General features: G+C 40.1%; 2 protein-coding genes across 3 annotated transcripts in view; one reads left to right on the top strand and one right to left on the bottom strand.

Annotated features, from left to right (window-relative positions):
• LOC118567256 (U3 small nucleolar RNA-interacting protein 2-like) overlaps positions 1–5,181 on the top strand; it is a 6,325-nt gene extending 1,144 nt beyond the window's left edge. The window contains 9 exon segments of the mRNA XM_036151946.1: positions 137–236; positions 327–394; positions 397–420; positions 423–459; positions 2,190–2,252; positions 2,391–2,536; positions 3,218–3,297; positions 4,643–4,716; positions 5,037–5,181. Coding sequence (XP_036007839.1) covers positions 137–236; positions 327–394; positions 397–420; positions 423–459; positions 2,190–2,252; positions 2,391–2,536; positions 3,218–3,297; positions 4,643–4,716; positions 5,037–5,139 — 695 coding nt within the window. The 3' untranslated portion in view covers positions 5,140–5,181.
• Positions 5,182–6,837: 1,656 nt separating this feature from the next.
• Positions 6,838–27,406, bottom strand: part of grm2b (glutamate receptor, metabotropic 2b) — a 49,683-nt gene continuing 29,114 nt past the window's right edge. Inside the window, exons 3-7 of one of the 2 annotated variants that reach the window (XM_036151680.1) lie at positions 21,172–22,009; positions 17,679–18,742; positions 12,377–12,569; positions 7,770–7,810; positions 6,838–7,526 (exon numbers count right to left, since the gene is read on the bottom strand). In XM_036151680.1, coding sequence (XP_036007573.1) covers positions 7,785–7,810; positions 12,377–12,569; positions 17,679–18,742; positions 21,172–22,009 — 2,121 coding nt within the window. In that variant the 3' untranslated portion in view covers positions 6,838–7,526; positions 7,770–7,784. The remainder of the gene's footprint in view (positions 7,527–7,769; positions 7,811–12,376; positions 12,570–17,678; positions 18,743–21,171; positions 22,010–27,406) is intronic. The other variant, XM_036151679.1, reaches the window with a different exon arrangement.

The following is a 27,406-nucleotide window of genomic DNA, read 5'->3' as shown; positions in this document are numbered from 1 at the left end:
AGGACACAAAGGGCCGGTTATCGGTACGTTCTCCTCTTTTACCCAGAGTTTGATTACTGTTATTATACCCTTTTAAAGTTTAGCAGACAGCTTTAATTGTTGTACAGCGACGGAAGTCTCTCTGTTTGGTTCTCAGGGTCTTTCATTCAGGAAGGGATTCATGATCTTTACAGCGCCTCTCACGACCGCTCGGTTAAGGTGTGGAACGTAGACGAGAACGCATACGTGGAAACTCTGTAAGTCACTCAGGAGAGGACAAGTTCTCCTTTTTCAACATTTTTTGCCTCTTGGGTTTGGATTTGATTGTGTTATTTGAATTTTTGTAGCTTCGGCCATCAGGACGCAATCACAGGACTGGACAGTCTGAGCCGTGAACGCTGCGTCACTGCGGGTGGGGGGACGGAACCGTGAGAGTGTGGAAATAGCCGAGGAGTCTCAGCTGGTCTTCCACGGACACGAGTGGGTTTCTGAATCTCTGCCCTAAACTTGTTAGTGACAAACTAGTTGAAATGCTTTAACGTATGCTGATATACTCAGGCGCAGGTTGCCAGCTGGCCTTAAATCTATCTCTCTTTTCTTTTTCTTTTTTGACAGTGTAATTGATATGAAGCTTTTGCTGGTCCTCTGTCTTGACTCTATTTCACTTCAAATATAACATAGTTCAGTGAACAGAGGAGGAAGAACTCTAATGCAGCTTTAATTTCACACAAAAATCAAGTGACAGGCCAGTTTTTATTTGTAAAGCAGGAAAAATCTAAATTTGGGCAATTGCTTTACCAATTCACATCTGAGTTTTCTCCTTAATTCTCTGTTCAGAGAGGCATGCAAATGTTCTATCAAATGTTGAAATAACTGTTTTCAACCAGTAGGCGGCGATCACATCAAAATTAAGGATTAGCGATGCACTGATCAGAAGTTTGTGGCTGATTACTTTTTTTTTTTATTCATATTTCTCCTGCAACCGCTAACATTAATGAAGATTTAGCAACAACATTTCTAATATTTTTTTTTATATTAGGCGACAGGAGACTTCATGCTGCGTGTGTGAGAGCAAACAAATTTAAAATGACAATGGAGTTCACGTTTCAATTGGTTACATTTAAACATTTCATTTGTTTTCGTTGGTGTGAATTCACTAGAGAATATAGATATTTACCTTCACTCTGAGACTTAATGGCTCCTGATTTCAAAGTCCAGCTTATTCCATAACAAACAGAGGTTTAAAGCTCAATAGGTTAAAGCGCAGCTGCCCTCTCTTCAGCTTACTCACGTTTGTTTTCTGCAGCATGCCATCTAAATACAGATGCGCATGCTGTGACAGGAAACCCAGCGTAATAATCTTGTGATTTATTATTGTGCAAAAGCTCTAGTCAGACATCAAGTAAAATTTTAAACATTCTGAGACAAGAAATATTTGGTGAATAAACACTGTTGTCACATTGATGCACTGTTATGGGCAGACTGAAACTGGAAAACTGCCTGACAGCTAAAGAGGACCTGAATCGTATTTTAAGTTTTTGTGGAGATGCATATTCCCCACATGCTGTAAGTACCAGAAGGCACTGAGTCAGATTTGATGGCGCTGGTGTTATTTATGTGTTTTATTGTAAACTGAGATAAACTAACTTTGGAAACCTTTTTTTTTTTTTTTTTAAATCTCTGCTTTCACAGAAGAAGTTTATTGAATAAGAAGCTTATTGAATATTTGTGCAACAAAAGCAATAAGCAGACTGAAAAGACGCAGCTTACTTTATTAAAAAAATACAATAAAAAAATATTGTAGAGAAAGAGACAGCTCGGTCCTTCTGTTGTACAGAACATAAAACATCAGGAAGTTAGGAATGTGCTCGCATGATTTAATCTGCAGCCAGGATGAAATACGTGTCAAACAAAATGATGTTGACAGAACAAGTCAAAATCGATACAGGATGATGAAATGCATATATGATTCCTACATTTTTCACATTGGGATAAAATATGCTCAACGTTAGGTTTTTTTACTTTGTGGTAGAACTTCTGACTCATTTATGACACTTGCTGAATTTTTACAATTCAAATATATGACTTTCTGTAACCATGCACATATATCATAGTTTATAATTTTTCATTCTATACATTTTCTTGTAGTTTTATGGCCATATCTGTAAAACGGCATCTTTTGTTACCGTCTCCATCTGTTTGTCCTTTAGAGGTTCGATCGACTGTGTCCAGCTAATAAACGAGGAGCACATGATAACAGGAGCAGATGATGGGTAAGAGATTTCATTTTCACATTCATGGTCACTCACTTTACACCCCCCCCCCACCACCTAACCCCCATTATGTTAGTGTTCCATCAGAGTAATTTATTTCTCTTTCATGCCCTCTTTTCATTTTCTCAACAACCTCAGCTCAGTGTCTCTTTGGAGTGTCAACAAGAAGAAGCCTCTCGGCACAGTGAAGCAGGCTCACGGCTGCCATGGCGATTCGGGGCTGGAGCAACCTCATTGGGTGGCCTCGGTGGCGGCGCTTCATAACTCGGATACTGTAGCCTCAGGTGCCTCTGGCTGTGAGAGTCTCTTCACAAGCTTTTTAATAACTGAACAATAAGCTTTTACTGCACCATAGCTGTTCTCTACAAACTCTCTATCTATCTATCTATCTATATCTATATATCTCTCTCTCTATATAGATATATATATATATATATATATATATATATATATAGATATATATTATATATATATATATATATATATATATATATATATATATATATATATATATATCTATATCTCAGGCTCTAATACTGTTAATATGAATGGGCACACTGCACTATCAGGAGGCTGCCCGAGTTAGACCATGTGAGACTGTCTGTAAAATAATGAAGTCAGGGACGGGTAAACTTCCTCCTCGAGACTGGTAGATGGCTTTAGAAATATGTAGTTTGTTTAAGTTATTCCTACCATAGAGGGGTCAGACGAGCCCATTGGAGGGTAGTGTGTCCTAACGTTTTGCTCAGCTAAAAAGTTTTGTTTTCTTGTGTTTAGCTACAATGAAATCCCTTTCTTTTCCAGCGATGATAAAGTGGATATCCATATGGTTAAAATTTATGAATACACTTTTTTATAGGATGTCAAAAGTTTTCACACGAGATAAGTAATGCTGTTGGTGTTAATAATTACAAACCTGATTTTATAGCCGGGCTTTATACGCTAACCACCGTTCTTCTGTGCAGGTTCTCACAACTCAAAGGTGAACGTGTGGAAATGTGGCCAGCACTACCGCGGACTTCAGCTTCTGTTTAGCGTGCCAGTGGTAAGATCAGTTAACCTGCTCCACTTTTCAAGTTTTCTTTTAAAATTGTCATGTTATAAACATAAATATGGCATTTTAAGGCCCGGATATGACTGGTATTCCTTTATTTTCCCCCCATTGTCATTTTTTACCCTTTGCATCAATTTGATCATAATATAATCATTTTAAATGGAGTTCTTTTCTCCACTCTCACTACATCCATGGGATTGCTTCAAGAGGAGGGATTGCTAAACTTGCCTGCAAACTGAATTTTCGTGGTATTTTTGCGTTCGCAAGCACACCCGAATCCATCTTCCACAGTTGGGGCTAGTCACGTTGCAGTATTGTGGTTTAAGGCGGGGCATTCCTCTGTGATCAAAGCAATAGCTGCCAAGCCCACAGCTGAACCAACATAAACACGGCAGCGCAAGAGGACGCATGCGTAGCTGGCGCTATCACATCTGTTTTGTCAGAATCCACAATTTCATCTTTGAAAGAAGAACAGCAAGAAGTGTCTTGACTGGCGTAACATGTTGTGGTTTTGCATGACTGCTGCTGCATACATTTTCATTTGATACCATGAATTGGCTAAAACCAACCTTTTAGTAGGCGGGAACTAGGTGTCTGTTCATCCAATCAGAACGCAGAGTTCTGCTGAATGTCCTTCCTTTCCTCTTATGGATTCGATAGACGCAGTCCAGATTGATAATATGCAGAAGGGAGTGTGCTATACATTAACAATCTGACTTGCCAGGTTAAGGGATTGCTGCAAGAGGAGGGATTGCTGCACGTCAGTGATTTGTTCCAATCGGCTGGATGTCCTTTAGAGAATTTTTGTTTTACTAATTTGAATAATAAAATGAACTTGACTGCGTGTTTAAGAACTAGCTTTGACTTGGAATGTTTGCAATTGACTTCGAGTCTCTACGTGTTTGGATTGAACTGTGAGTGTCTCGAGATGGCATTTATTGTGAACTAACTCGTACGCATTAACTAAGCCGTCTAGATCTTTTTCAACAGCATCTAGAAAATTCATCTCAAACCCAGTTGGAGCCCCCAAACAAACTGAAGTCAGAAAATGTGCTAGAGATGGGCAGAATTTGAGGCAGTAGTTGTGAAGAACACAGACATGAGATTGCTGTGTGCAGCTTATTTAATAGGGGAAGCCCTCTCCTGCACACCCAACTCCATAAACAGCACGGCACATTTTATTACCCGTGTGAACCTCTGTTGTTTTATTACCGGGCCTTTTGATCACCTTTGCAATTACTGTATGTAAAAATTTTCAGTCATTTATTACCCATTCTTGATTTTTAGTTAGCTTTGCTAATGTTTTTCTCTCCTCTTTCCTTTTTCCATGTTTTAGTCTGGCTTCATCAACAGTCTGAGGTTTTCAAGCTCCGGGCAGTTCTTGGTGGCCGGAGTTGGACAGGAGCACAGGTACCAAATCAATCTTCATGTTTCCATAGAAAATATGTGCCTGCAACTTGAAACAATTAAAATGTTCATCCAGGTACATGTCCAGCCAGAGCATATCCTCTAGATGGCAGCGTTGAACCACTTGCAAAAAAAAGAAAAACGCACCAAACTCAGATTTAGAAATAGTTGTTTTGTAAAACAGAAAATAATAAGAAAAAATTATTTATTTCACCGAGCTGAAAACTGTAGCTAGAGATGCACTCTGAAGGTCCCGTGTCTTCACTAGTTTTGTGAAAAGTAAAATCTTGTAACTTGTGCAAACGTTTGTGTTTTGTGTACAGATTGGGACGATGGTGGAGACTGAAAGAAGCCAAGAATGGGATCTATATCATTCCTCTAAAAAGAAAACCATCTAATGCAGAAGAAGCAAAACAAACTGAATAATGAGCTTTTGTTGTAAATTAAATCTTGAAACCTGACTGTAAATTTAATTTGTTTTTGTTTTTTAAAGGTTTAAAAAAAACTCATGGTGTTTATAGTGACTGCCTATAAGTTTGCCATGGGTTGCTGTTTTTATAGATGTACAGCTTCCACTAATGTGAAAGAGTCACAGGCTTGTGGACGAGCCTGCACCTGGATGGAGGAAAGGTGTGAAGAGGCTGCGTTGTAGGAGTTAAACCATGAGCCATTCTTTGTATTTCCTTCCACGGCAATTGCCTCTGCGGGTTATTCAGAGACAAAATGGCAAAAACTCAATCGGTGATCAGTTCCAGCGTGGAGATGAACTGTTACCTTTAAGGACTGGAACTATCGGAAGATGCTGAAGAGAAATGGTTCAAGATTTGATGGACTAATGAAGATGCAGTTCTTTCAGGGTCTAGACAATGGAAAACACTGAAGGCAAGCCACATTGTGAGGCACGGTGGCTTTAGTAGCATGGTATGAGAATGCTTCTCATACTATGATTAATTTAAAACCAGGAATCAGTGTGAAGAAATCGGCAAACTTGAAAGAGGCATTGCTGCCTAATGCTAAAACAACCGCACCAGAAACTGAGAAGCAGTTTGGTTCCAGACCAGCAAGGTTAACGCTATGTAGTGGCCGACATAGTCACCAGATCATAATCATAGAAAAAACTTGTTGGATTAAATTAATCATTCCATTACTAAGACTAAAAGCATTGCAGATGTATTGTGGACTGGAATGTCACTTTTCAGGTGCCAGAAATGAGTCGAGTCCACGCAAAGAAGTTCCCAAACACAGTAGTTATAAAACGATACCTTTTTGTACAGGATATATAATTATGACTGTAAAAAAAAAAATCAGAAGTTTTTCAAGTATAATAAAAACAAAAATCTCACTTTCTGAGTTGGAACAAGTTTGTTCGATGTTTTAATTTGGACCATAATGTATAACGATCCCAATGCGCGTGTGTGTGTATGGAAATAAAAGCTGTTATAAGACTTTTTGCTTTTCTGAAATCATTTTGAACAACAGTAAATTACAAGGCCTAATGCAGTGCAGCAAACAGTCTGTAGAAATAAATTCACTGTCAGACATTCAACCTTCTCTGTGAATGTGGGAAAGACTTGTGCTGTTTAAAATTTCTTCAATCAATAGCAAAGAGCTGAAGTCTACTACCAGCTTCTCTGCCATGGCAGATGAATAGATTAAACGGAGTAAAGTCTAAATGTAGAGGTTTTTAAAGCTGTCTTAAAACCTGCCATCAAGAAATACAATGAGGCTTTGCACTCTGTAAAAGAAAATTGTTAATTTGGGTGTAAAAGCAACAGACTTGCATGGAAGTGTAGAAAACCACATGTGGGGAGAAAAAGTTACTTTTTACTTATGTTAATTATATAAGAAATCCATTAACTTTTTTGTAATGCTGTTCAATTTACTAAGTGCATTATATTTGCCTGTTAATTATAAGTTGTCACAACTTGAATAATAACAGGATGGCTATTTATAAATCCAACTTAAATGTATATTTATAGAATATGTAGTATAATGTGGCCATAGAAGCCCAACTTACATGATTAACTATATGGCAGCATTTACTGCACCCATGTGAAATAAGCCTCTTCATCAAAATAAGCCATGATGGATAGCAGGAGGGAAGAAAGACTGCTGGATCGCAAGTTTGGGTTTGAGTAAAATTGAGTTTTTAATTTAAAAAACATCTTATTTACATTAATTACAAGAAAGTACACACTTTTAATCTAGTCTACAGTAACACATGTCCTTTACAGCGTCTAGGTTCCGTCATTCACTACGGTTAGTCACACGTTTTGTTTCAACAGATGGGCTAAATTCACTTCAAAGCATCTTTTTAATTTTTTTTTATTTTGACAATGTCTAAAACATCTAGATATATTCACAGCACTGTTAGGACTAGATAAGAACAGCATTTTGTATTACACTATTTCTTCACAACCACCCAGTTTCACAATAAGACTCTTTAAAGACAAGGCACAGTGCAGTAAATCACATCTATCTGTAAACCAATGGAGATCACAGCATTTAAAATCTATACAAAAAAAGGCTTTACAGTTGTTACATACTGCTCGGAAGCGGGAAACATTTTTTTTAGCTTTCACAGTTAGAGTTGCTCTGGTTGCTTGCCTGCCGGTTATCTCTCTGCAACACGGGAGATGTCAAGGGAAGGGGAAGGGCCCCCGGTGAGACGCAGGCCCGCGTTTGATGGAAGGACGGCTGACGATGGGGATGGACTCCTGTGCTTTCAGAGGAACGTTTTCACAAAGACGACGTCGTCGAGTCCACCACCTCACGGCCGTTGCAAACTGCTGGCACGTAGTTCGAGGCTGATCCTGAGAGAATAGAAGATGTGATGTTAGCCAGGCCACATGTTTGGTTTTCTTCTCTCTCTCTACTGATAAGAAGCGAGTGTTTGAACCACAGATTAAAGCTGTGAGTAGAAAGGTTGGAAATGGGCATGAGGTACTATTGGACAGCTGTTAGGTTTTAGGATGTTTTTGTTGTTTGTTTTAAACAGAGAACATTATGATTAGGTTGTAAATTATGAAACACAGTTTATGGGTTAATATATCCACCTTCGTATATTGTAGTTAAAATCCGACTCGGCCAGGCAGTCCTGTAAAATAATAGATTCACACGAAAATGAAAAACAAAGCTGGTCTATACAACAAGTACTTTCCAAAGTGAACCCTTGAACTGGACTGGGTTTTATCCATGAGGGCAAAGCTACTTTTATTTATTAAAGCAAAACCTATGAATGTTTTCAGTTTTAATAGTCTTTCTAAAAATACTTTGTCCGAGGAAAGTGTTCATTTTCCCATTTTGTCACAAACTACAATGTATTTTATTGAGATTTTACATGACTGACCAACAGAAATTGTCTAATTATAAAGTGGACAGCAAATGATAGACAGCTTTCAAAGCTTTCCTCGAAATGAAAACCTCTAAAAGGCGGTATACAATTTTATTCAGCCACCCTGAGTCAATACTTTAATTCCTTATTAGGTCTTTTGGAGCATGTCTTTACCAGTTTTACACATCTTTGCACAACTTAATGTTTTTTTCTGTTCTTCTTTTCAAAAAGAGCTCAAGGTCAGACTGGATAGAGGGCATCTTTAAACAACAATTTTCAAGTTTTGCCACAGGTTCTGTATTACATTTAGCTTTGAACTTTGACTGGACCATTCTAATGTTTGATTATACTTTAAACCATTTCATTATACTTCTGGCTGGATGAATAGAGTCAATGTTTTTACTTTCCTAACAGCACCGTATCTTACTTATCTTAACTTATAGCTTCATATGGCCTTCTTTCATCAATTGCCTTCTTCTTTCCATTATTCCACAAAAGCCAGATTTTGTGGAGTCCAGGGCTAAAAGCTGTCCTGCCAACAGCTTCTACCAACCTGGTTGTGCATCTCTGCAGCTCCTCCAGAGTTGCCGTGGTTTTCCACTGCTTCTTTGTTCAATGCTCTCCTTGCTAAGGCTGTCGGTTCAGCTAAGCAGCCGTATCTCAGCAGATTCACGGATGCGCCGCTCTCTTTTTCAGATGATGGACTAAACAAGTCCATCATCTTTGTGCAGTCTTTGCACCGTGTTCCTTGGTCTGTATGATGCCACCTGTCACCGATGAGCTAAACCTCTGAGCTCTTTAAAGAGAAGCTCAGATGGGTTTTTGAAAAGTAGAACAATAAGGCAATTTCCTCTTTCCCAAGCAAAAATAGCAACACCTAGACAAATCAAAGTAAATAAATGTAATTTTCTTGAGTAACATTCAAATGTCTCTTTGTTTTTTTTACTTTTTTACCATGACATCTAAATCATTTCCACTGTACTGCACCATACCGCTATTATTAATTTTGAAAATTAAATTAAAATTAACTGTATTGACAATAAAGTTGCTTTTAACGTTACAGACTATAAACACAAAACGCTACCCCAGCTGGATGAACGGAGCAAATCTGCCACCCAGAACCTCGTAAAGCGAGCTAATTAAAACACTATATCTCTCTTTTGTAATCTGCTGGGTAATTTCTCGGCTCGCTGACTGGCTGGGATGGACGCCTTTTTCAAATCTGTGCTTACTGCCTGGAAAGCCTTTATTGTTTGTCCAAACATTTCACAAATGAGGAGCCACATAATGAGTTTTAAGTGCTGATATAGGGGAAGTTTTTCCCGCTTTGAACGCTTTTTGTTCTGTGCTGAGATAAGCCTTTCTTTCATTGGCTGTGACTTCCTTGCAGATATTCTACATTATACTTTTTACTGTGATTTGCAGAATGTGTCTTTTTAAACAAAACCCTGGTAAGACAGTACCACTAGTGTTCCCGAATAAAGTGTCCTAACTTTCAATGCTGGGGTTGTTGTAATTATCTATAGTTAATACTAAAACTGATTTGTCTCCAAGTAATTTGTTTTAGTCAAAATGTTGGGATTAGATAAATGTGAAAATAAAAGGAATGATTTGTATGTGATTTATTCGGCATGCCACTGCTAGATATGTTGTTATTTTGTGTGTCATGATGAAACAAGCAGGCTTTTTGTTCTGTAACAAAGATACTCTGTGACAATGTATGTTGCCTTTTACAGACATGGTTTAGCTTTAATTGCGTCTTCATTGATTTGCTCTTGTGCACCAAGATGTCAGATGACAAATCATGTCACCGGTTTTGTATTTGGCCAAGAGAAAGTGGTGCTCATCTTTTTCCAGTTTTGTTTCAAATGTTTATTTAAAGTCGGACAATTTCAGGTTGAGATTGCATCAGTCAGCTTCAGATTAAAAAAGACATCATCATGTCGTAATTGCATAACGTTTCACCCGCAGAACATTGCCAAAAGTAGAAATATCCAGGGAGCTGCGCCCCTTGGCGGGGTGTTATGTGTGTGGGTGCTCTGGCCACACTGGAGTGCTGGGCTCCTGTCTTTGGGCCTATGGCTCCTGAGGATGCGTCGGGCTCTGTTGGGCATCCCTCACCAGGCTAACTCACCAGAGGGTTGGTAATGTGCCCTACCTACCTTCTTCCTTCTGGGTTCCAGCTGCCACGCCCAGATGCCAAGGGTGCCAGGGGTGCCAGGGGTTGGTGCGGACTATGGTCCTCAGGGGGAACGGGGGGACTGGTTACCAGGGTTAGCTTACACAGCTGGAGACAGTGGTGTAACTCCCTTATACTGCACATCACACCCTGGAGCTTTTTGACCTGGGAGCTGCATCTCAACCTATTGCTGCCCTGGGTGATGCCATGTGTTTTGTCTGCCTAGGACTGCTGCGTCCAATCCGGAGCCGTGCCCGCCTGTCCTTTGCTGCTCTTGGTTTGCAGGCCTTCTACTGTTCTCTCCACCCTCACAACTGTTCACCTCCAAGTGACAAACCAGCTCATATGCACCCACTCATCACATTTATTTCTACACATACACTCACCCACACATACACCACGCACCGACACACAGTCCAAATAGTTGAAGGTTATTATTGCAGCAATGCGGCCTGCCTATTTTGATGCTGGATTGAGTCTGGATTTAATAAAGTCAATCACAGAATTAGGAAATTGCCTTGAGATATCCTTTTTGCAGAGCAAAACCGCCATGGCGTATGTAGGCAGCCAGCTTCTCTACACGGTATGCCTGAAATGCTGTCACAGGACAGGTGAAAAAACCAAAAGCAATTCTGCATTATCAGCAATTATAGCTGGCATTGACTTAATGTTATTTCTCTGTTCTTTTCTCTCCGTAGAAGTCACATTTGGCCCAGCAACTGTTCAGCTGTTATAGCCTCCTAAAAGGAGCCATTATTGTACTATCACTGCCTATAACTACATGCTTTCAGTCTATAAATGATAAACTCGATTCAGTCTTTCTCTGTTTAACCCTGTCTCTCTGCTGGAGCTATGACTGGGTATCTACTCTTGTTTTTTACCCCATAGTTTTAACTTCAGACTCAGAGTTTGAGTCAGAGTTATATTCTTGTTATAAAACAATAGTTTCTTTCCACTGTCACCACATGCATGCTAAGAAGAGGAGTTGATGAAAAGTTGGACATGCAATAGACTGTCCACTGTCGCTATATGCTCATCCAGGACAGGGGATTGCTGCAAGGTTAATAACTTGATGCTGGGCTTCTTTATATGTATATATAGCAATCTTTCCCCGTTGGGACAGTTTGTAGCACTGTTGCCTGGCAGCAAGCAGGTCCTGGGTTCAGATCTCAGCTTGTAGTCTTTCTGCATGGATTTTGTATGTTCTCCCCATGCACATGTGGATTTTCTCAGGGTACTCCAGTGTGTGTGTGTGTGTGTGTGTGTGTGTGTGTGTGTGTGTGTGTGTGTGTGTGTGTGTGTGTGTGTGTGTGTGTGTGTGTGTGCTGGAGATAGGCACCAGCCTCCTGCAAGCCTACAAGGATAAGTGGGTGTAGATGATGGATGAATGTTATTTTAACCAAAGTCAAATTGGAATGTATACTAAATATGAATCTGTCTCTATATCTGGTTTGATTTAATTTAAAATTCTGTATATAATTTCAATATGTTAAGTGCCTTGAGACGACATTTGTGACTCTGTACTATATAAAGAATTGACTTTGAATTCAAACAATGGATGTTTACTTTTTTCTTGCAAAGTTTGTCAAGAGTTATACTATTTTTTTACTATAAATTATTTCCAATTGCATTCAGTTTGTGGAAACTAAAACTATATGTTTTCTTTAGTCTAACAAGCATTTTCTTTGGAGTTTAATAATGACATGAATTTTTGTGAAATATAAAATTTTCCTTGTTGCTGACAGAGCAGTGAGTTCCTCCCTCGTCTTTACTTTTTCAGATTTGTTTCCTCTGTAAAAACAACAAAAAACAACCATACTCATTTATTTAAATTTTAAATCGGCATATAGTAAATGTTCCCAAATTGAACTGAAGTGGATTATTACAAACACGTGACCAAACTGCATTGATCCATTCGGTTTTTATATACAATACACTTTATACCTTTTGAATTGAGAATAGGAGCTGTATAAATGAACTGAATCCATACAACAGGTGTTTGTCTCTACATTAGGTGTGTGCTTCTGTGCTATAATAAAAGGAAATGTAAATTATTTTGCTCCCTTTAAAACATTTAACACTTTTCACAAAAATTTTTGGGAATTGACTGTCTCACGTGTTACCTTGTTCAGTTGGGTGCACGTTTGTACCTTTTGAGTAGCTGGAGCTGGGTGCTGAGGCGGTCGTCGAGACGGTGGCACTGAAGCGGTTGGTTGTGACTCTGAGTGTGGCCACGTTTTTCTGGGGCTGGAACAGGATGATGTGGATTTTGGGGGCAAAGAGGCAGCCAAGAACCACGGAGCCGCTCAGGCTGACAGAGATGCACATGGTGGTGGTCTGCACCTGCACAGACACGGAGGATGTGTGAGAAATATCAACCTGCAATCTGTCTTCAAAAAGGCTGGTAAAGTTTGTTCAAAGGCATCCCTCCGCTCACACAGACACACATTAAGTACACACAGGCCTTTGATCAAATCTGCTCACTTGTAAATTTTATTTCCTGCTCTGGTTGCTCACAAACTTTTTAATCCAATCCCTAGGTCTGCGTATCACCCCTTTGATAGCTTACCCAAAGGAACACATGCAATCTGTTCACTTCCAAGAATCATTTGTAAAAACCAAACATGACCTGAATGTCAAAAGCATCTTCGGTATGAACATATGGAGAAACCAATCAGGTGATTACCAGAAGATGCCTCTGCAACAACCATTGCGGTGATTGTTTGGAAAATAACAGGTGGTTTTCCGTCAAACCTCAAATGCTTTAAGTAAAACGCGACTTATTTTAACGGCAAAACACGGAAACCTGCTATGCACTGTGTGCCAAATAGTTCATTTTCCTCAGTGCTTTGTCACACACATTTCCATATCCAATTATGGACGAGCACGAGGTCTTCAATTATGTATGTTAGCAATTCTAATCATGGATTTGTACAGTATGTGCATAAATACGGGGGCAAGAATGAGGGGGAAAAAATTTAATCTGAGCACAGCTGGCTATCCCAGACAGTCTGTTGATTTGTTAGTCATATTTCAGCAGCTAAATTGAGCCAACTGCTGGGGTCATCTTTCCGAGCTCCATCTCTTCCCACCCCACTGGTTCCCCCTGCAGTCCAGGAACTTATATTTGCAGAACCGCAGCGTGAGATGAAAATCCTCCCCAAACACACAAGCACAACAAAGGCACTGCTGAAGTTGGGAAAGTTGTTTCAGATTTTAACTTGCAAATAGTAGGAGAGCCACCATTACACCACTCCACACTTTCTGTTCTGAAGTATTTGTTGTGAAAAAGATAATTCATGTTAATAAACAATATGGTGTGAAACCTGCTTTGTTGCTGGTATTTCAATGGTAGAGAATGGGTCAGTCTTTTTACTGATTTGACCAAATTTTTAGATTTTAGATGTCTCCATTTGCTATAAATGTTTGCCCCAAGTTATGTGGGAATTGGGAATTCTCATGGCTTTCTTTTAACAATGGCAATCTAGATACTACTTTTCAATAAAGGCCTGATTTGTGTGGTACATGAATAATAGTTGTCCTGTCAACAACTTATCTCCAATCAACTGTGGATCTCTGCAGCTCCTCCAGAGATACACTATATTGCCAAAAGTATTCGCTCACCTACCTTGACTCACATATGAGCTGTAAGTGACATCTCATTCCTAATCCATCGGGGTTCAATATGACGTCAGTCCAACCTTTGCAGCTAGAACAGCTTCAACTCCTCTGGGAAGCAAGGTTTAGGAGTGTGTTTATGGGAATTTTTAACCATTCTTCCAGAAGCACATTTGTGAGGTGACATACTGATGTTGGATGAGAAGGCCTAGCTCTCAGTCTCCGCTCTAATTCATGCCAAAGGTGTTGTATCAGGTTGAGGTCAGGACTCTGTGCAGGACAATCAAGTTCATCTACACTAGACTCTGCTATCCATGTCTTTAGACCTTGCTTTGTGCACTGGTGCTCAGTCATGTTGGATGAGGAAGGGGCCAGCTCCAAATTGTCCCCACAAAGTTGGGAGCGTGGACTTGTCCAAAATATCTTTGTATGCTGAAGCATTCAGAGTTCCTTTCACTGGAACTAAGGGGCCAAGCCCAGCTCCAGAAAAACAGCCCCACACCATAACCCCCTTCCACCAAACTTTATACTTTAAACTTTATACTTGGCACAACGCAGTCAGACAAGTACCGTTCTCCTGGCCACCGCCAAACCCAGACTCGTCCATCAGATTTCCTGATGGAGAAGCGTGATTCGTCACTCCAGAGAACGTGTCTCCACTGCTCTTGAGTCCAGTGGAGATGTACTTTATACCCCTGCATCTGATGCTTTGAATTGCACTTGGTGATGTCTGACTTGGATGGAGCTGCTCGACCATGGAAACCCATTCAATGAAGCTCTTTGTGCTGTTCCTGAGCTAATCTGAAGGCCACATGAAGTTTGGAGGTGTGTAGTGATTGACTCTGCAGAGAGCTGGCGACCTCTTCGCACTATGCGCTTCACCATAAGCTCCGTCAGTGGTCTACCACTTCGTGGCTGAGTTGCTGTCGTTCCCAAACACTTCCAGTTTCTTATGATACAGCTGTCAGTTGACTGTAGAATATTTAGGAGTGAGGAAATTTCACGACTGGATTTGTAAAAACACGTCTGAAAAGAAATGTATATAAATTCGATCTTGACAACAATTTATTTGAAGCCTTATTAAAGTACTGTTTTAAAAGCAAAATTAATACCTAGGGAATCTATTTAACAAAAATTATGTGAATATTTAATTACCTGGTTTATACATGGCAGAATCTTATTATGTCTACAGTGATCATAGTAGTGAATTATACAAAATGCACAGAATTTATTTTTTATTTGAATAATTCACACATCCATGGTTCCTTTCATAAGAGAATTTGAATATTTTCTGAAAAACCTGTTTTCTTGTAATTTGGGGAGCAACAAGCCACAAACATTTCCAAGCAACCCAACTCTTAACTGAGGCCAGTTATTGGAGACCATTTATTACTTTTATAAGAGCGAGCTTTAAGCTATTTACTGCAGTTTCATACCTCTCACTTCTTTTAGTATTATTCAGGCCGAAGATGTAGCCGATAAAAGGTTCAGACGACATCAGCACAGGTGGCTATTGGTTTTCATGTCGGTTGATGATTTGATTACGACTGACATGAAAAGGCTGAGGTACCCCATAATGATAGACAGCCTGTGTGATCTCTCATCCACCCCCAACATCCCTTCCCACCCTGTTTGCACAACAAAGGCCTTGATGCACACCTTGACCAAAACGCTGTGGCAGCAGCCTTGGGTCGACCTCAGCCTTCAGCACTCTGCTCATGTGCGCTGTCAGTTTTACACACTAATGTTTGCTGTTTTTATTATGACTTACCTCTGGGTGACTTCATGTGAGAAAAACAATTATGAGGATCATGCGGCTTGAAAGAAAATTATTCTAATTTGTGTGCTGCAGTAAAATATAGGGTAGAGATTCAGAATATATATACATACGCATTATTGTTTCTCGCGATGAAAGATAAATTTAACCCTTAGCTGTATGAACAGCCCCCTTCCCATTTATAGCAGCCCTGGTAAATATATATATATATATATATATATATATATATATATATATATATATATATATATATATATATACATATATATATATATTTTTTTTTTTTATTAAAACTAAATTAGTCTAATATATTAGCATAATCCCAATCTGAATGTAAGTAGAAAGATTAAACTACTGTGTTTTTTAAAAGATAACACAAGACAGCATGTCATTACAGTAAGGCAGGTGTTGAGGTTCATGAATCCAAAAATGGTTGTATAAAAATTGCGACTTGCCTAAACTTGACCATATCTATGACCAGAGCAATAATTAAGTTGTTCAAACCAACTGTAACAGTTACAGATAAGGCTGGACGGGGACTCGTGTTTCCCATTTAGCTTCTCACTGTGAGCAATATGCTGAGGAATGGGAAATAATCTGCAAAGTTCATATTTGTAGAACTGCAGCAAATTTTGCAGTCTGAGATTACATAGCTGCAATAAAATATGAATTTATTTTAAGTCATTATACAAGAGATGTTCCAATCCACCATTCAGAAATGGGAATCTGACCTTTTTTTTCTAGATTGACTCTCTATAATTGGCAGGTCCGTCCGTCCGTTGTCTTCCGCTTATCCGGGGTCGGGTCGCGAGGGTAGCAGCTTCAGTAGGGAGGCCCAGACGTCCCTCTCCCCGGCCACTTGGGCCAGCTCCTCAGGAGGAACCCCAAGGCGTTCCCAGGCCAGCCGGGAGACATAGTCCCTCCAGGGTGTCCTAGGTCTTCCCCTGGGCCTTCTCCCGGTGGGACGTGCCCGGAACACCTCACCAGGGAGGCGTCCAGGAGGCATCCTGACCAGATGCCCGAGCCACCTCAACTGGCTCCTCTCGACGTGGAGGAGCAGCGGCTCTACTCTGAGTCCTCCCCGGATGACTGAGCTCCTCACCCTATCTCTAAGGGAGAGCCCAAAACGACCCAAAGCTCGTGACCATAGATGAGGGTAGGAACGTAGATCGACCGGTAAATTGAGAGCTTCGCCTTTTGGCTCAGCTCTCTCTTCACCACAACGGATCGGTCGGTCAATACTGAAAAGTAATTTTGTTTTTGTTTGTTTTGTTTGTTTTTGAAGCACTTTTTTGTGTTCCCAAAAGAATCTGATAAAACTCAGGAACACATGCTTTGATACATACCCTGGGATGACCCTGTCATTTCTGCATTTTCTTCTTAATTTAAAACTACCTCGGTCAAGGAACACCGCATATATTTGTGTTTAATATGGATTCAGCTGGCCTGTGATGTACTGGCGACCTGTCAGGTGTGCACCCTGCCTCTCGCTCAGTGACTGCTGGAAACATGCACCTGCCCCGCTATGACAGACACTGAAGGTTAGACGTAGTACGCAGGCATGACCTCAAATAAAACTAGAAATTGGCATCAGTACGATTGGCACATCTCTACTTTTTGCTTTTCTTAATCACGTGCGCCAACAAATGTGGAGAGCATTATGTGTCATCTTTTCAACAACTGCTACAAGCAGCTAAGTATGAGTTTAAAATCAGGGGAGGGTGCAATTAAGCAAATCAGTTTAAAAAAAATCATTGTTTAATTGACTTGTTGATATATTTATGCTGCATCTGTCTCCAGACTCTTTGTTCTTTTTTTTGAAAGATCATTATGTAGGCATGAAAAGAAAACCTCTCATGAGTCTGGGCACTGGAGATCAAATGCAATGTGCACGCACAGTCTTCCTCGACTAATTTAGAGAGATTAACGCACAGAGATTAAAAGATTTTGTTGAGATCCTTTCACTAAAGTGCTCTGCAGTAGCTTCAAGAAACCCAGATCCTAAATACTTCATTCGCACATCTGAAAAAAAAATATAGAATTGCATGCATATTTACCCTGTAGTCACTGGCAGTGACATAGAATATGGGCTGGAAAGCCAGCCAGATGATGCAGGTGGTGTACATCGTGAACCCAATGAACTTGGCCTCGTTGAAGTTTTCCGGGCACTTCCTCGTCTTGAAGGCGTAGACCGTGCAGAGGATGATGAGGACGCAGTTGTAGGTGAGCGACAGGAGCATGCTGCTGTCCTTGCTGTTGCACTTCAGCGTGACCACGTTTCTCCTCTCTGCGGTGATCTCCTTCCGAACCCCGGGCACCTCCACCAGGAGCCAGATGATGGCCACCAGCAGCTGGCAGGAGATGAGAGCGCTACATATCACCACTTGGGAAGCCGGGCTGATGAAGCGCGGCCGCTGGGCTCCATCTTTCACCCCGCTGAAGATCCGAGCAATGCGGTTGGTCTTCGTCAGCAAGGCGGAGTAGCACACGGCAAAGGAGGTGCCCAGTCCAAGTCTTCGCAGCGTGCACACAGCAGTGGACGGCTTAGCGATGTAGATGAAGGTTATGCTGTAGCACATCAGCACTCCAATCAGGAGGAAATAGGACAGCTCACGTCCACTTGCTTTGACTACGGGCGTTTCGTTGTGCTTTAGGAAAATGCCCACAACGGTCAGAGTACACATTATGCCGAGGCAGGAGATGGTAACAGGCCCGATAGCCCAGGCGTCCTCCCAGCGGATGTACTCTTCAGGCAGATCGTAACACCCGGTCAAATTAGCCAGCGGCCACTGACCAAAGCTGCAGTCGGCGCAGGTGAACTCATCCTGCAGGTACTGGTAGGGCTGGCATGGAATACAGATCCAGCAGCACACGTCTCCGGGCTGCATGCTCTTCACCTCATTCTTCCTGCATGGATCGCTACACTGGGAGGTCGGGGGAACGAGGCCACGCCAAGGCACCACGCTGGTGTTCAGGATCAGTATCTGGTCCCAGTAGCCGACTTTCTTGTATACAAACTTGCCTTCCTCCTTGTGGTAGTGAAATATGTTGTAGCGACTGATGCTGTCGCCTATTGAGTCGAAGCGCACCATGCTCTCTGTGTCCACGGGTCTGAAAGGAGCTGGTGGGAAGCAGAAAGACAGCGATGCCCAGAGTCATTTTACAATACTGCTAAACATGCAATTAGAGTGTGATTCATAATTCACTGTGTCATTGCATTTGCAATAAGATATGATTCATTGTTGTTCAGAAATACTACGTTGTCTGGTTCAATTTCAAAATGTTTTGATCACAATCTGAAATGCAAATATGGCTGTTTAATGCCTTCTTGCTGTTAATCTCTGGTGGTATAAAAATGGCCCGCTCTTTAGGAATGCTGTTTTGTAGAAACAAAGTATCCCAGTTAAGGCTTTCTGTCTTACACTATTGCTTTTTGGCACCAGAAGAAACACAAAGAGGGAAGTTTCCTTCTTCATATTTCAAAAGCTCGAGCGATATGTGTTTGATATTCACCAGGACATCTGGCTATTTACATACCTTATCCATCTTAAACCTCAATCCTATGATGCATTATGGAGACTTCCTTGCTGCTGCTTCTTTATTTGTAAGTAAACAGTCTCTAGCATTATAGATACAGTTAAAAATAAAATGTACGAGCATAAATTCTTACTCTTTAAATGGTATAATATGGTCCTTCTAGTCTCTTCGTGTTTCAAAGATTGGGGCATGATAGAAGACATGCCCTCTTGTACTGTATATTAATATATTTACCTGCCTACTACAGTTCACTACTACAACCTGTACAGCTCACTACTACAACATGTAGTTCTCACTATTACAACCTGTACAACTCATTACTACAACCTGTACAGCTCATTACTGCAACCTGTACAGCTCACTATTACCACATGCAGTTCTCACTACTATAACATGTACAGCTCACTACTAAAACCAGTACAGCTCACTACTACAACATGCGGTTCTCACTACTACAACTTGTACATCTCACTACATACCAAAACAAACTGCTTTGCAGCAGCTGTCGCTGTTTATGGGTTTTTATATAGAAATAAATGTCAGGGATCTGTAGGTGTTGTCTTTGTGTCGTGGTTTTCTCTCTCTTTGAGCTGCATTGTTCGCTGGATGGCGGTGCTGAGTGGTGTGGTCCTGCCCTGCTGAGTTTCATCAAGCTCATCAGCTGGAGTTTGAGAGGAGCTGGTTGCCGGTCATTTGACCTTTGAGTGTCAACTTCTCTAGTCTGTGATATTTTTTGGCTCGATCTCAAAAGTGATTACCTGGCTTTTTGCTGGCCTCACTCTCTGAATTTTCCCAAGATTACTTTTCAGGTTCCCTCATAGGATCTTCTTAGTTAAGCCTTCTAGATTCACTGTTCAAATCTCCTCAAGACATAATCTCACAGACAGCTTCCTTCTACAACCGGCCCTCCAGCCGCCACCATTTACTCCATACTGACAACCAGCTCACCTCATGGACCAAAATCCCAGGAGTCTGCTCACTCCTCGCTGGGTCTAATCAATCTACTTCAGACCAGTAAGATCAACTCACTGATTCACTCACCTCAATGTTTATTCACTCAGCGCATCTCTCACCCTGTCTCTCACAGTGATCAGCCTTCCGTTATAAAGGAACCATGCCTGGATGGCACATTTCCATTCCCTTATATTTCAAAAAGCCAGTTAAACTTTGATCATTGTCTCCTGAGAGTTTTCCTGAATGTGGGTCGGAAGTCTCCCTGAAAACATGACGCTAAGAGTATGAAGAGTACGCCATTATATGTTCAAAAGAAATATTGAATCATTTATGATTTTTGGATGTAAAATAAAACATTGAATTGTTCACATTTGCAGCAATTTACTTGTCTGCATTTTGCATCGTGCCTACCGGCTGTTTAAGAATAATAATTTTCAAGATGTGCCTTTTAAATGTGGAACAGTGCTGACTTGACTTGTCTGCCCAAAGCTTCAGCAATCTTCTCACGATAGAGGAGGAAAACTGGGTAGTCGGTGTAGATCCAGTTTTGTGGAATAAATTAAGGAGCATCAGCTTAATTGTATCCTGTCGGATGATTTCTCCATCTGTGTATTTAAAATGATTTGGATCAACCACAAAACAGAAAAGCCCAACCCTAATTTCCACTAATATTTGCATAATTTGGAAAGTTGCAGAGAAACCCCACTTTTTGTGGCAATCAGCACGCTTCTGGTGTAATTCTGACCGGATCTTGTCAGAACTGATAGGAAACATTTTAATTGATCGGTATCCTGGCACTGAACCAAATTTGAAGCATAGAACAAGATTAAATACTTTTTTTTCAGAATGATCAAAGATAATTTAGGAACTACTAATCTGCAAGCAAAGTATAAAGTGGAGGAAGCTGGAAGACCTGTCAACGTAACGGCATGCTCATTAATAAGTGCAGACGTACTTCTTGCCTGCATTATATTTTACAACTCATTGCTAAAATGTTGCATTTGCACCTCGTTAGGCTGGAAGATTTATTTGTGCGTTTGCTGCCGGGTATTTGCTCACCTTCAAACTTGGTCTTCAGGATGAACTCTTTGTAGAACCTCTTGCCATTGCCTGGTTTCATGGCGTCGCAGACCTTGGATGTGTTGGAGCACACGGCTTGCCTCATGTTGTGCAGAGCGAAGGCCATGGCGTACACGGCGTTCACCACAAACATGATCTTGGACTCCTGCTCGAAGTTTCCGTCTCGCAAGCTGTGTTCGCTGCAGCTGTGATCCTGGAGGCTGCAGCCGAACCGGTGCTCCCAGAACTCCTTAAACCACGGGTTCCTGGTGTTGGTGTACGGGTTCAGCTTCGTGAAATAGTCTTCGAACTCTCTGATCGGGTAGGAGGCCAGTTCAATAGTGAAGGCCCCATCTGCCGCCGACTCGCTGCCCCTCACCACGCTCTCCTGGGCTCCCCATCCGTCGCTGGCCACCCAGATAAACGAGGTGTTCATTCGTGCCGCGGAGGACAGCAGCTCGCGGGCGTCCTCGCTGCGGGTGAACAGGATGACCACCTTGGCGTTGGACTTCTGCTGAAGGGAGCGGATCACGTTCTCGTAGCCCTGCCGGTTCATGCTGCGGCTCACCTTGGCCGAAGTGGCGATGCAGATTTGGCGGTTGCGGGCCTCCTGTTGGAAGGCATCGATGCCGGTCTCGCCGTAGTCGCCCTCTGATGCTACCGTTGACACGTAGGTCCAGTTGAAGTAACGCAGGATTTCCGCCATGGCCTTGGCCTGGTAGAAGTCTGGGGGCACGGTACGGGCAAAGTAGTCATAGCGAGTCTTGTCACTGAGCTTCGCACTGGTGGAGGCGTAGCTGATCTGAGGTATTTGGAACAAACGCAGGAGGTTGGCCACCTGGAAAAGAGGAAAGCTATTATTGATACTGCTTTTTTTCCTAATTTCTAAACACTTTCAAAGCATCCACAGAATATTATGTTGCCACCATTATGTTTCATAGGGACAATGGTGTGTTCAGGGTGATTTGAAGTCTTAGTTTGGGGCCATATGTAAATTTTTTACACATAGGCCAAAATAATTAGGTTTCAGGCCATTACATAAAACCAAAATAAGCTGCATCAAAGTTTGTGTTTGAAATCTGACCAAAAATCTCAAAGCATCTGAATACTTTTGCCAGTCACTGTGTCTCAATGCTTCTCCAATGTGAGATCAATAAAGCCTATCTTATCTTACCTTATCTTATTATCTCAAGGATCACCTATCCGGTAAACCAAAGTCAGGGTATGGGCAAAAAAAATATTGAAAAGTTTACCTAGTATTTGGTTTAAAACATTTTACTTAAAGCTATAGTTGGTAATCCTGTTCAGAAACACTTTCTGTTGTACTGGGTGAAATTGTCCGTCCACCCTGAGAGTAGTAAATAAAAATAGACTTATGTGAGAACTGTAGAAACTCTGCCATTCAGTGCACACTTCTAGTGTTTACGTATCCGGTTAGCTTCCATTCGTTGTAGCTCCACTTCTCTCACCGTAAACTTTAAAAATAGCTGAAAGTCACATGAAGCTCAGAAGAAACAAATTAGACCAGAGTGGATTTGGGAGATGTTTTTTCACACGTCCCCCTGAGAAGTGGAAGAGCAAGGTAAGACAGTCTTACGTATGCACCGTTATTCAAAAAGGGACTTGGGTGTTTCTTATTTACGTTTCCGGAAAAATCGCACTGTACCTTTAATTAGTTTATATTACATTAGGCTGGTATTTTGGCTAAAAAGAGTCACCTCTGAAGTATACATAAACGTGTCTATTATTTCTTAAACCATTATAGTATCTAGTTGATCAATTAAAGTTAAAACTCAATGATCTAACAATGGATGTTTTTGGTACAAAAACATACAATATGTCTAATTCCAAACTTATATACTACCTTTGTTATTTTTTTTTTCAATATCCTATGTAGAAAAAGATGAGTACTTGTTGAAAAATCCTGCAGTCCTGTCGCTTTCATCGTGTCTGCGGCCTCCCTGACCAGTTTCCATCTTGTCCTTTCATCATCGTGGAGAAAGATCAAATTCTTGTCATGTCTGGTTTGTACTTTATTTTTTCCAATTATCCGTCTTCCCTGTGTCATGCAGCACTGAAAAAAAAATGCTTTGGATCTACTTAATTCAGCAGTGGACATTGGTTGCACAAAACCCTTTGGCTTTTGCAGCAGTTTATAATGTGCTAATTCAAGATGATTTGGTCACTTCAACACAACTTAATCACTTCCCTCCAAAACTATTGAATAATCAAAACTGAGGGGCAGGGTTTAAAGTAGTAGGACATTGCTGATTTTGATCCTACGACTTGTAGATACTACAAGTGTCTTCTTACCCCGTGAGCTATCTGAAGAGTATACGGGTGAGGAGAATATGCTTGTGTCGACCAAGCACACAACTCACATAAACCAACAGTGCATTCTGTGCGACCAGGGTAACAGAGTATTTCAGGAAAATTCATTTCTCTCATTGCATTAATTTATTATGTAGTACCTACACAATATTATTACATTCTACCAAGAACATGAAACAAAAAAGTTGAATCAACATGATATGCTTAGTTTGATCCAAAAAATGCAAGTATGTTTGTTTTTTGTCTTCAGTCATAGTATCTACACCAGGGGTGTCAAACATACGGCCCACGGGCCGGATCCGGCCCGCCGAACAATTTAGTCCGGCCCTGTGGCTAAATGCATTATCATAATAAAAAAAAAAAAAGATTTGACTTTCACAAGTGGACAAAATGAAAGGAATAGAATGATAAAACAATTATTGAAAAAAACATGTACTTCGTTTAATTGAAAATATACAGTTCCTATATTGTCCACGAGGGGCGCTGTGTTTTAATTAGCAGATTAAGCTTCAGGTGTGGAAAAATTCAAATCATTTCTTAATTTTTATCTGTTTGATGTATTTTGTCATGCAGGACAGTGTTTTTAAGTTCCAAAAAATGTGAATAAATGTTTTTCAACATTGTATAATCACTGTGATCAGTTCTTATGCATAATGCACTGCAGTAAATGTTTAACTGAGTAAAATTATTGTTGAAATTGCTCAGACTTTTCTTAAAAACGCTGAGGTTATTCATAATATATTGTATAAAAGTGAAATTAACTTAATATAAAAATCAACAAGTCCACATTTATTAGTTCTATTTATTCTTGCAATGAGTTAACTCATGTGGCCCTCTTGAGATCAGATTAAGCTGTATGCGGCCCCTCAACCAAAATGAGTTTGACACCCCTGATCTACACAATATTATTACATTCTCTTTAAGACATAAAACAATAGTGTTAAAGTAACTAAAGATGCTTAAGTTTTCGTTTTTTCAGAGTATGCACATAATGTTGTGGGTTTTCTTTGCAACCTTTTCCCCACTGAGACCTTTTTGGAAAGGGTTTAGCTAAAGTGATGCAAAGCAATGTCAGGAAAGTCTTATCAGGACAGCTGAACTCCATTTTAGATTGATCAGATTCATTACAACTGATGCTAGGGGTGCTGTCAAAAAGACAAAATGCTTAACCTGAATCAATTGTGGACCTTGTGCAACTGGAATATTGCACCTTTTTTGTTTGAGTATATTTATCAGGTCAACTTTTCTATATATAGATAAAAGTATATCTACTATATATATGTTCATATATTCTATATTGAGCATGCAATATGGTGCTGTTTTAAGACGTTTTACCCATCTTTACGAGAGGTGACAATAAATAAGGCTTATGTTATATGTTAATGTATATCTACTGGCTGGTATTCTATTTTAGCTCCATGGCAGAGACCAGCAAAAATTACAGCTGTGATAGAGTGTTACTCTATCTTAAAGTTTGTGCGTGTGTGTGTGTGCCTTTGTGTGTGTGTGTGTGTGTGTGTGTGTGTGTGTGTGCTTCAGGAGGTGGATGCTATTTCTGAACGCCATAGCGGGCTCCAGAATTACAAATTACAATGGGTACCAACATAAACAACTGTTCCCTCATAAGGCTTTTGTCTGAGTATTTTATGGTTCTCCTTTACAGCCATTCTTCCAAATCAGGTAAGCCTTGTAAAGTGTTACCTTGAAATGTTTCTAGTCCTACCCAGACTAATATATTGTTTGTATTGTGAGTTTTGTGGTGCTGTGGCCTCCAGGGGTGAATAACAAATCTTTTTTTATTATTATTATTTCTTAACCTCAGTGTGCTATCCATGTTAAACACTAACCTGCTGAAATAATATATTATTGCATAGTTGAAAGAGGAAAATTTCTCAATTATTTTCTCAGTGTTATAGAGCCATGACAGGGAGGCAGTAAAAACTTGTCATTCTGCAGCAGACCTCATGAGACACAGTAGTGATTAGGGAGAACCCATGGGCCTCAATATGGCTGTTCTCTCCCCCAAGCATCATTGTATGCCTGGAGGTTTTCCAAACAAGGCATCCCCACGGATCTAATTGGAAGCTTCTACACTCAGGCTGAGTGCCATTCAGCTCACTCGTTCTACTATCACATTATACTCTATTTGCAGCAGAATTGCTTTTTTGTATGTGATTAATTCCCCGAGCTTGTTATTTAACAAACTTTTCCGAAGCATGGCATGTCAGTCAGTCAGACCACTAATTTTAAATTAACAACTATTGCATGCATTTGCCAAGAAACTCTCCTTAAATGTCATCAACTTATTAAATGAACTTTAGCAACTTTAATCACTCAGATGAATGTGAGAAAATGGTACCAATTTTCAACTCTGCGGAGGTTCAGTCACACTTTATAGTTATTTTTACATTCTGAATCTGATTATAATGATAAATGCAAGCAAAATGTTCAGTTATTATTGTGATCGCTTCCAATCTGCGATGTGTTGGGGGGGGGGGGGGGGGGTTTTAGCTCAAAAAGATTTTTAAAAATCCAAAAAGTTTTTGGAAATGATTTATAGTCTATAAAACTCCATTATTTTTGGCTTTCTATAGTTATTATTGACTATGAATTGTTTATTTTACAATTACCAGTACTAGTACTGTGCAGAATAAAACTGTGGAGCAATGTTATTATTGAAATAAATCAATGTCCAAACATAAAACATTTCAAATCATCATATAAACATATGGTAATTACTGGATATAACCTTTAAAGTAGGCATGATAATAATGATAATGGTGATTTTATTATTATTATTACTGCTAGTTTGGTGTTTCTATTAAATTTCAAGGAAATAATAGTTATTGCCACTGTAATTATACTTCAATAGAAGCAATATTGACGTGTAATACATAGTATATGTTAAATAGGATTGTGTAAGATAATATAAGATAAGGATAGATGTGTAAGGAGTGGTGATATATATATATATATATATATGTAAGTTTACACTTCAACCCGCTCCAAAGACTATGTAAATACTAAAGTTTCCACATTATGCTATAAGTATTCTTGTACATATAGAAAAAAATAATAAATGAAATTCAATTAAATTAAATGGTCCAATGTTGATTTGTCTTTCAACATAAACACATCTCAGGACCAGATATTTACATACAATGTGCAGTATACTGAGGGCAGCAGACAAAACTCTTCCTGTTTTTTTCCTATTTGCTATCTAGCAGAATAACGAGAGAGAATATTTCCAAACATTTTGCTTCATTTCTTCAAATTCAGGGGTCTCCACACATTTTCTCAGTATATGGTAGAAGTGACGTTAAACAGCACGATTTGTGTCAAACTGTTTGGATATTGTTCATAAAGTCGCTGGAAATAATTTGCTGGACCTTTGGCCCATTCCTCCTGACAGAACGAGTTTAGCCAAGTCAGGGTTTTTTTTGGCCCCCCTGCTCACACACGATTTCAACTCTGCCCGAATATTTTCTAAGGCGCTTTATGAAGGTCACTTCAAAACACTGACTTTGATTTCTTCAAGCCACTTCATAACTAACTTGACAGTATGCTTAGAATTATCTGGAACACCCATTTGTGCCCAAGCCTTAACTTCCTGGTAGATGCTGCTTCAATGTTTCCATGCAAATATTGACTTCTTTCTACACAAGGCCATTTATTTTCTGATCTCCCTTCTGCAGCAAAACACCCACAGTATGATGCTGCCACTTCTCTACCCCAATACTCCAAATGTAACACTGGTTTTAATGGATTGATGCTTCAACTTTAGTTAAATTGGACCACAGAAAATGTTTCCAAACATTAATGTCTTTGACCTTGAGTGCAAGCTGTAATAATGCTTCGTATGTAGCTTTTGGAAAAAAGGGCTTCTTTCTCAGTGAGTGGCCTT

The sequence above is a fragment of the Fundulus heteroclitus genome, chromosome 20 (assembly GCF_011125445.2).
Source record: "Fundulus heteroclitus isolate FHET01 chromosome 20, MU-UCD_Fhet_4.1, whole genome shotgun sequence".
NCBI lineage: Eukaryota > Metazoa > Chordata > Actinopteri > Cyprinodontiformes > Fundulidae > Fundulus > Fundulus heteroclitus.
This window is presented reverse-complemented; position numbering and strand designations above follow the sequence as displayed.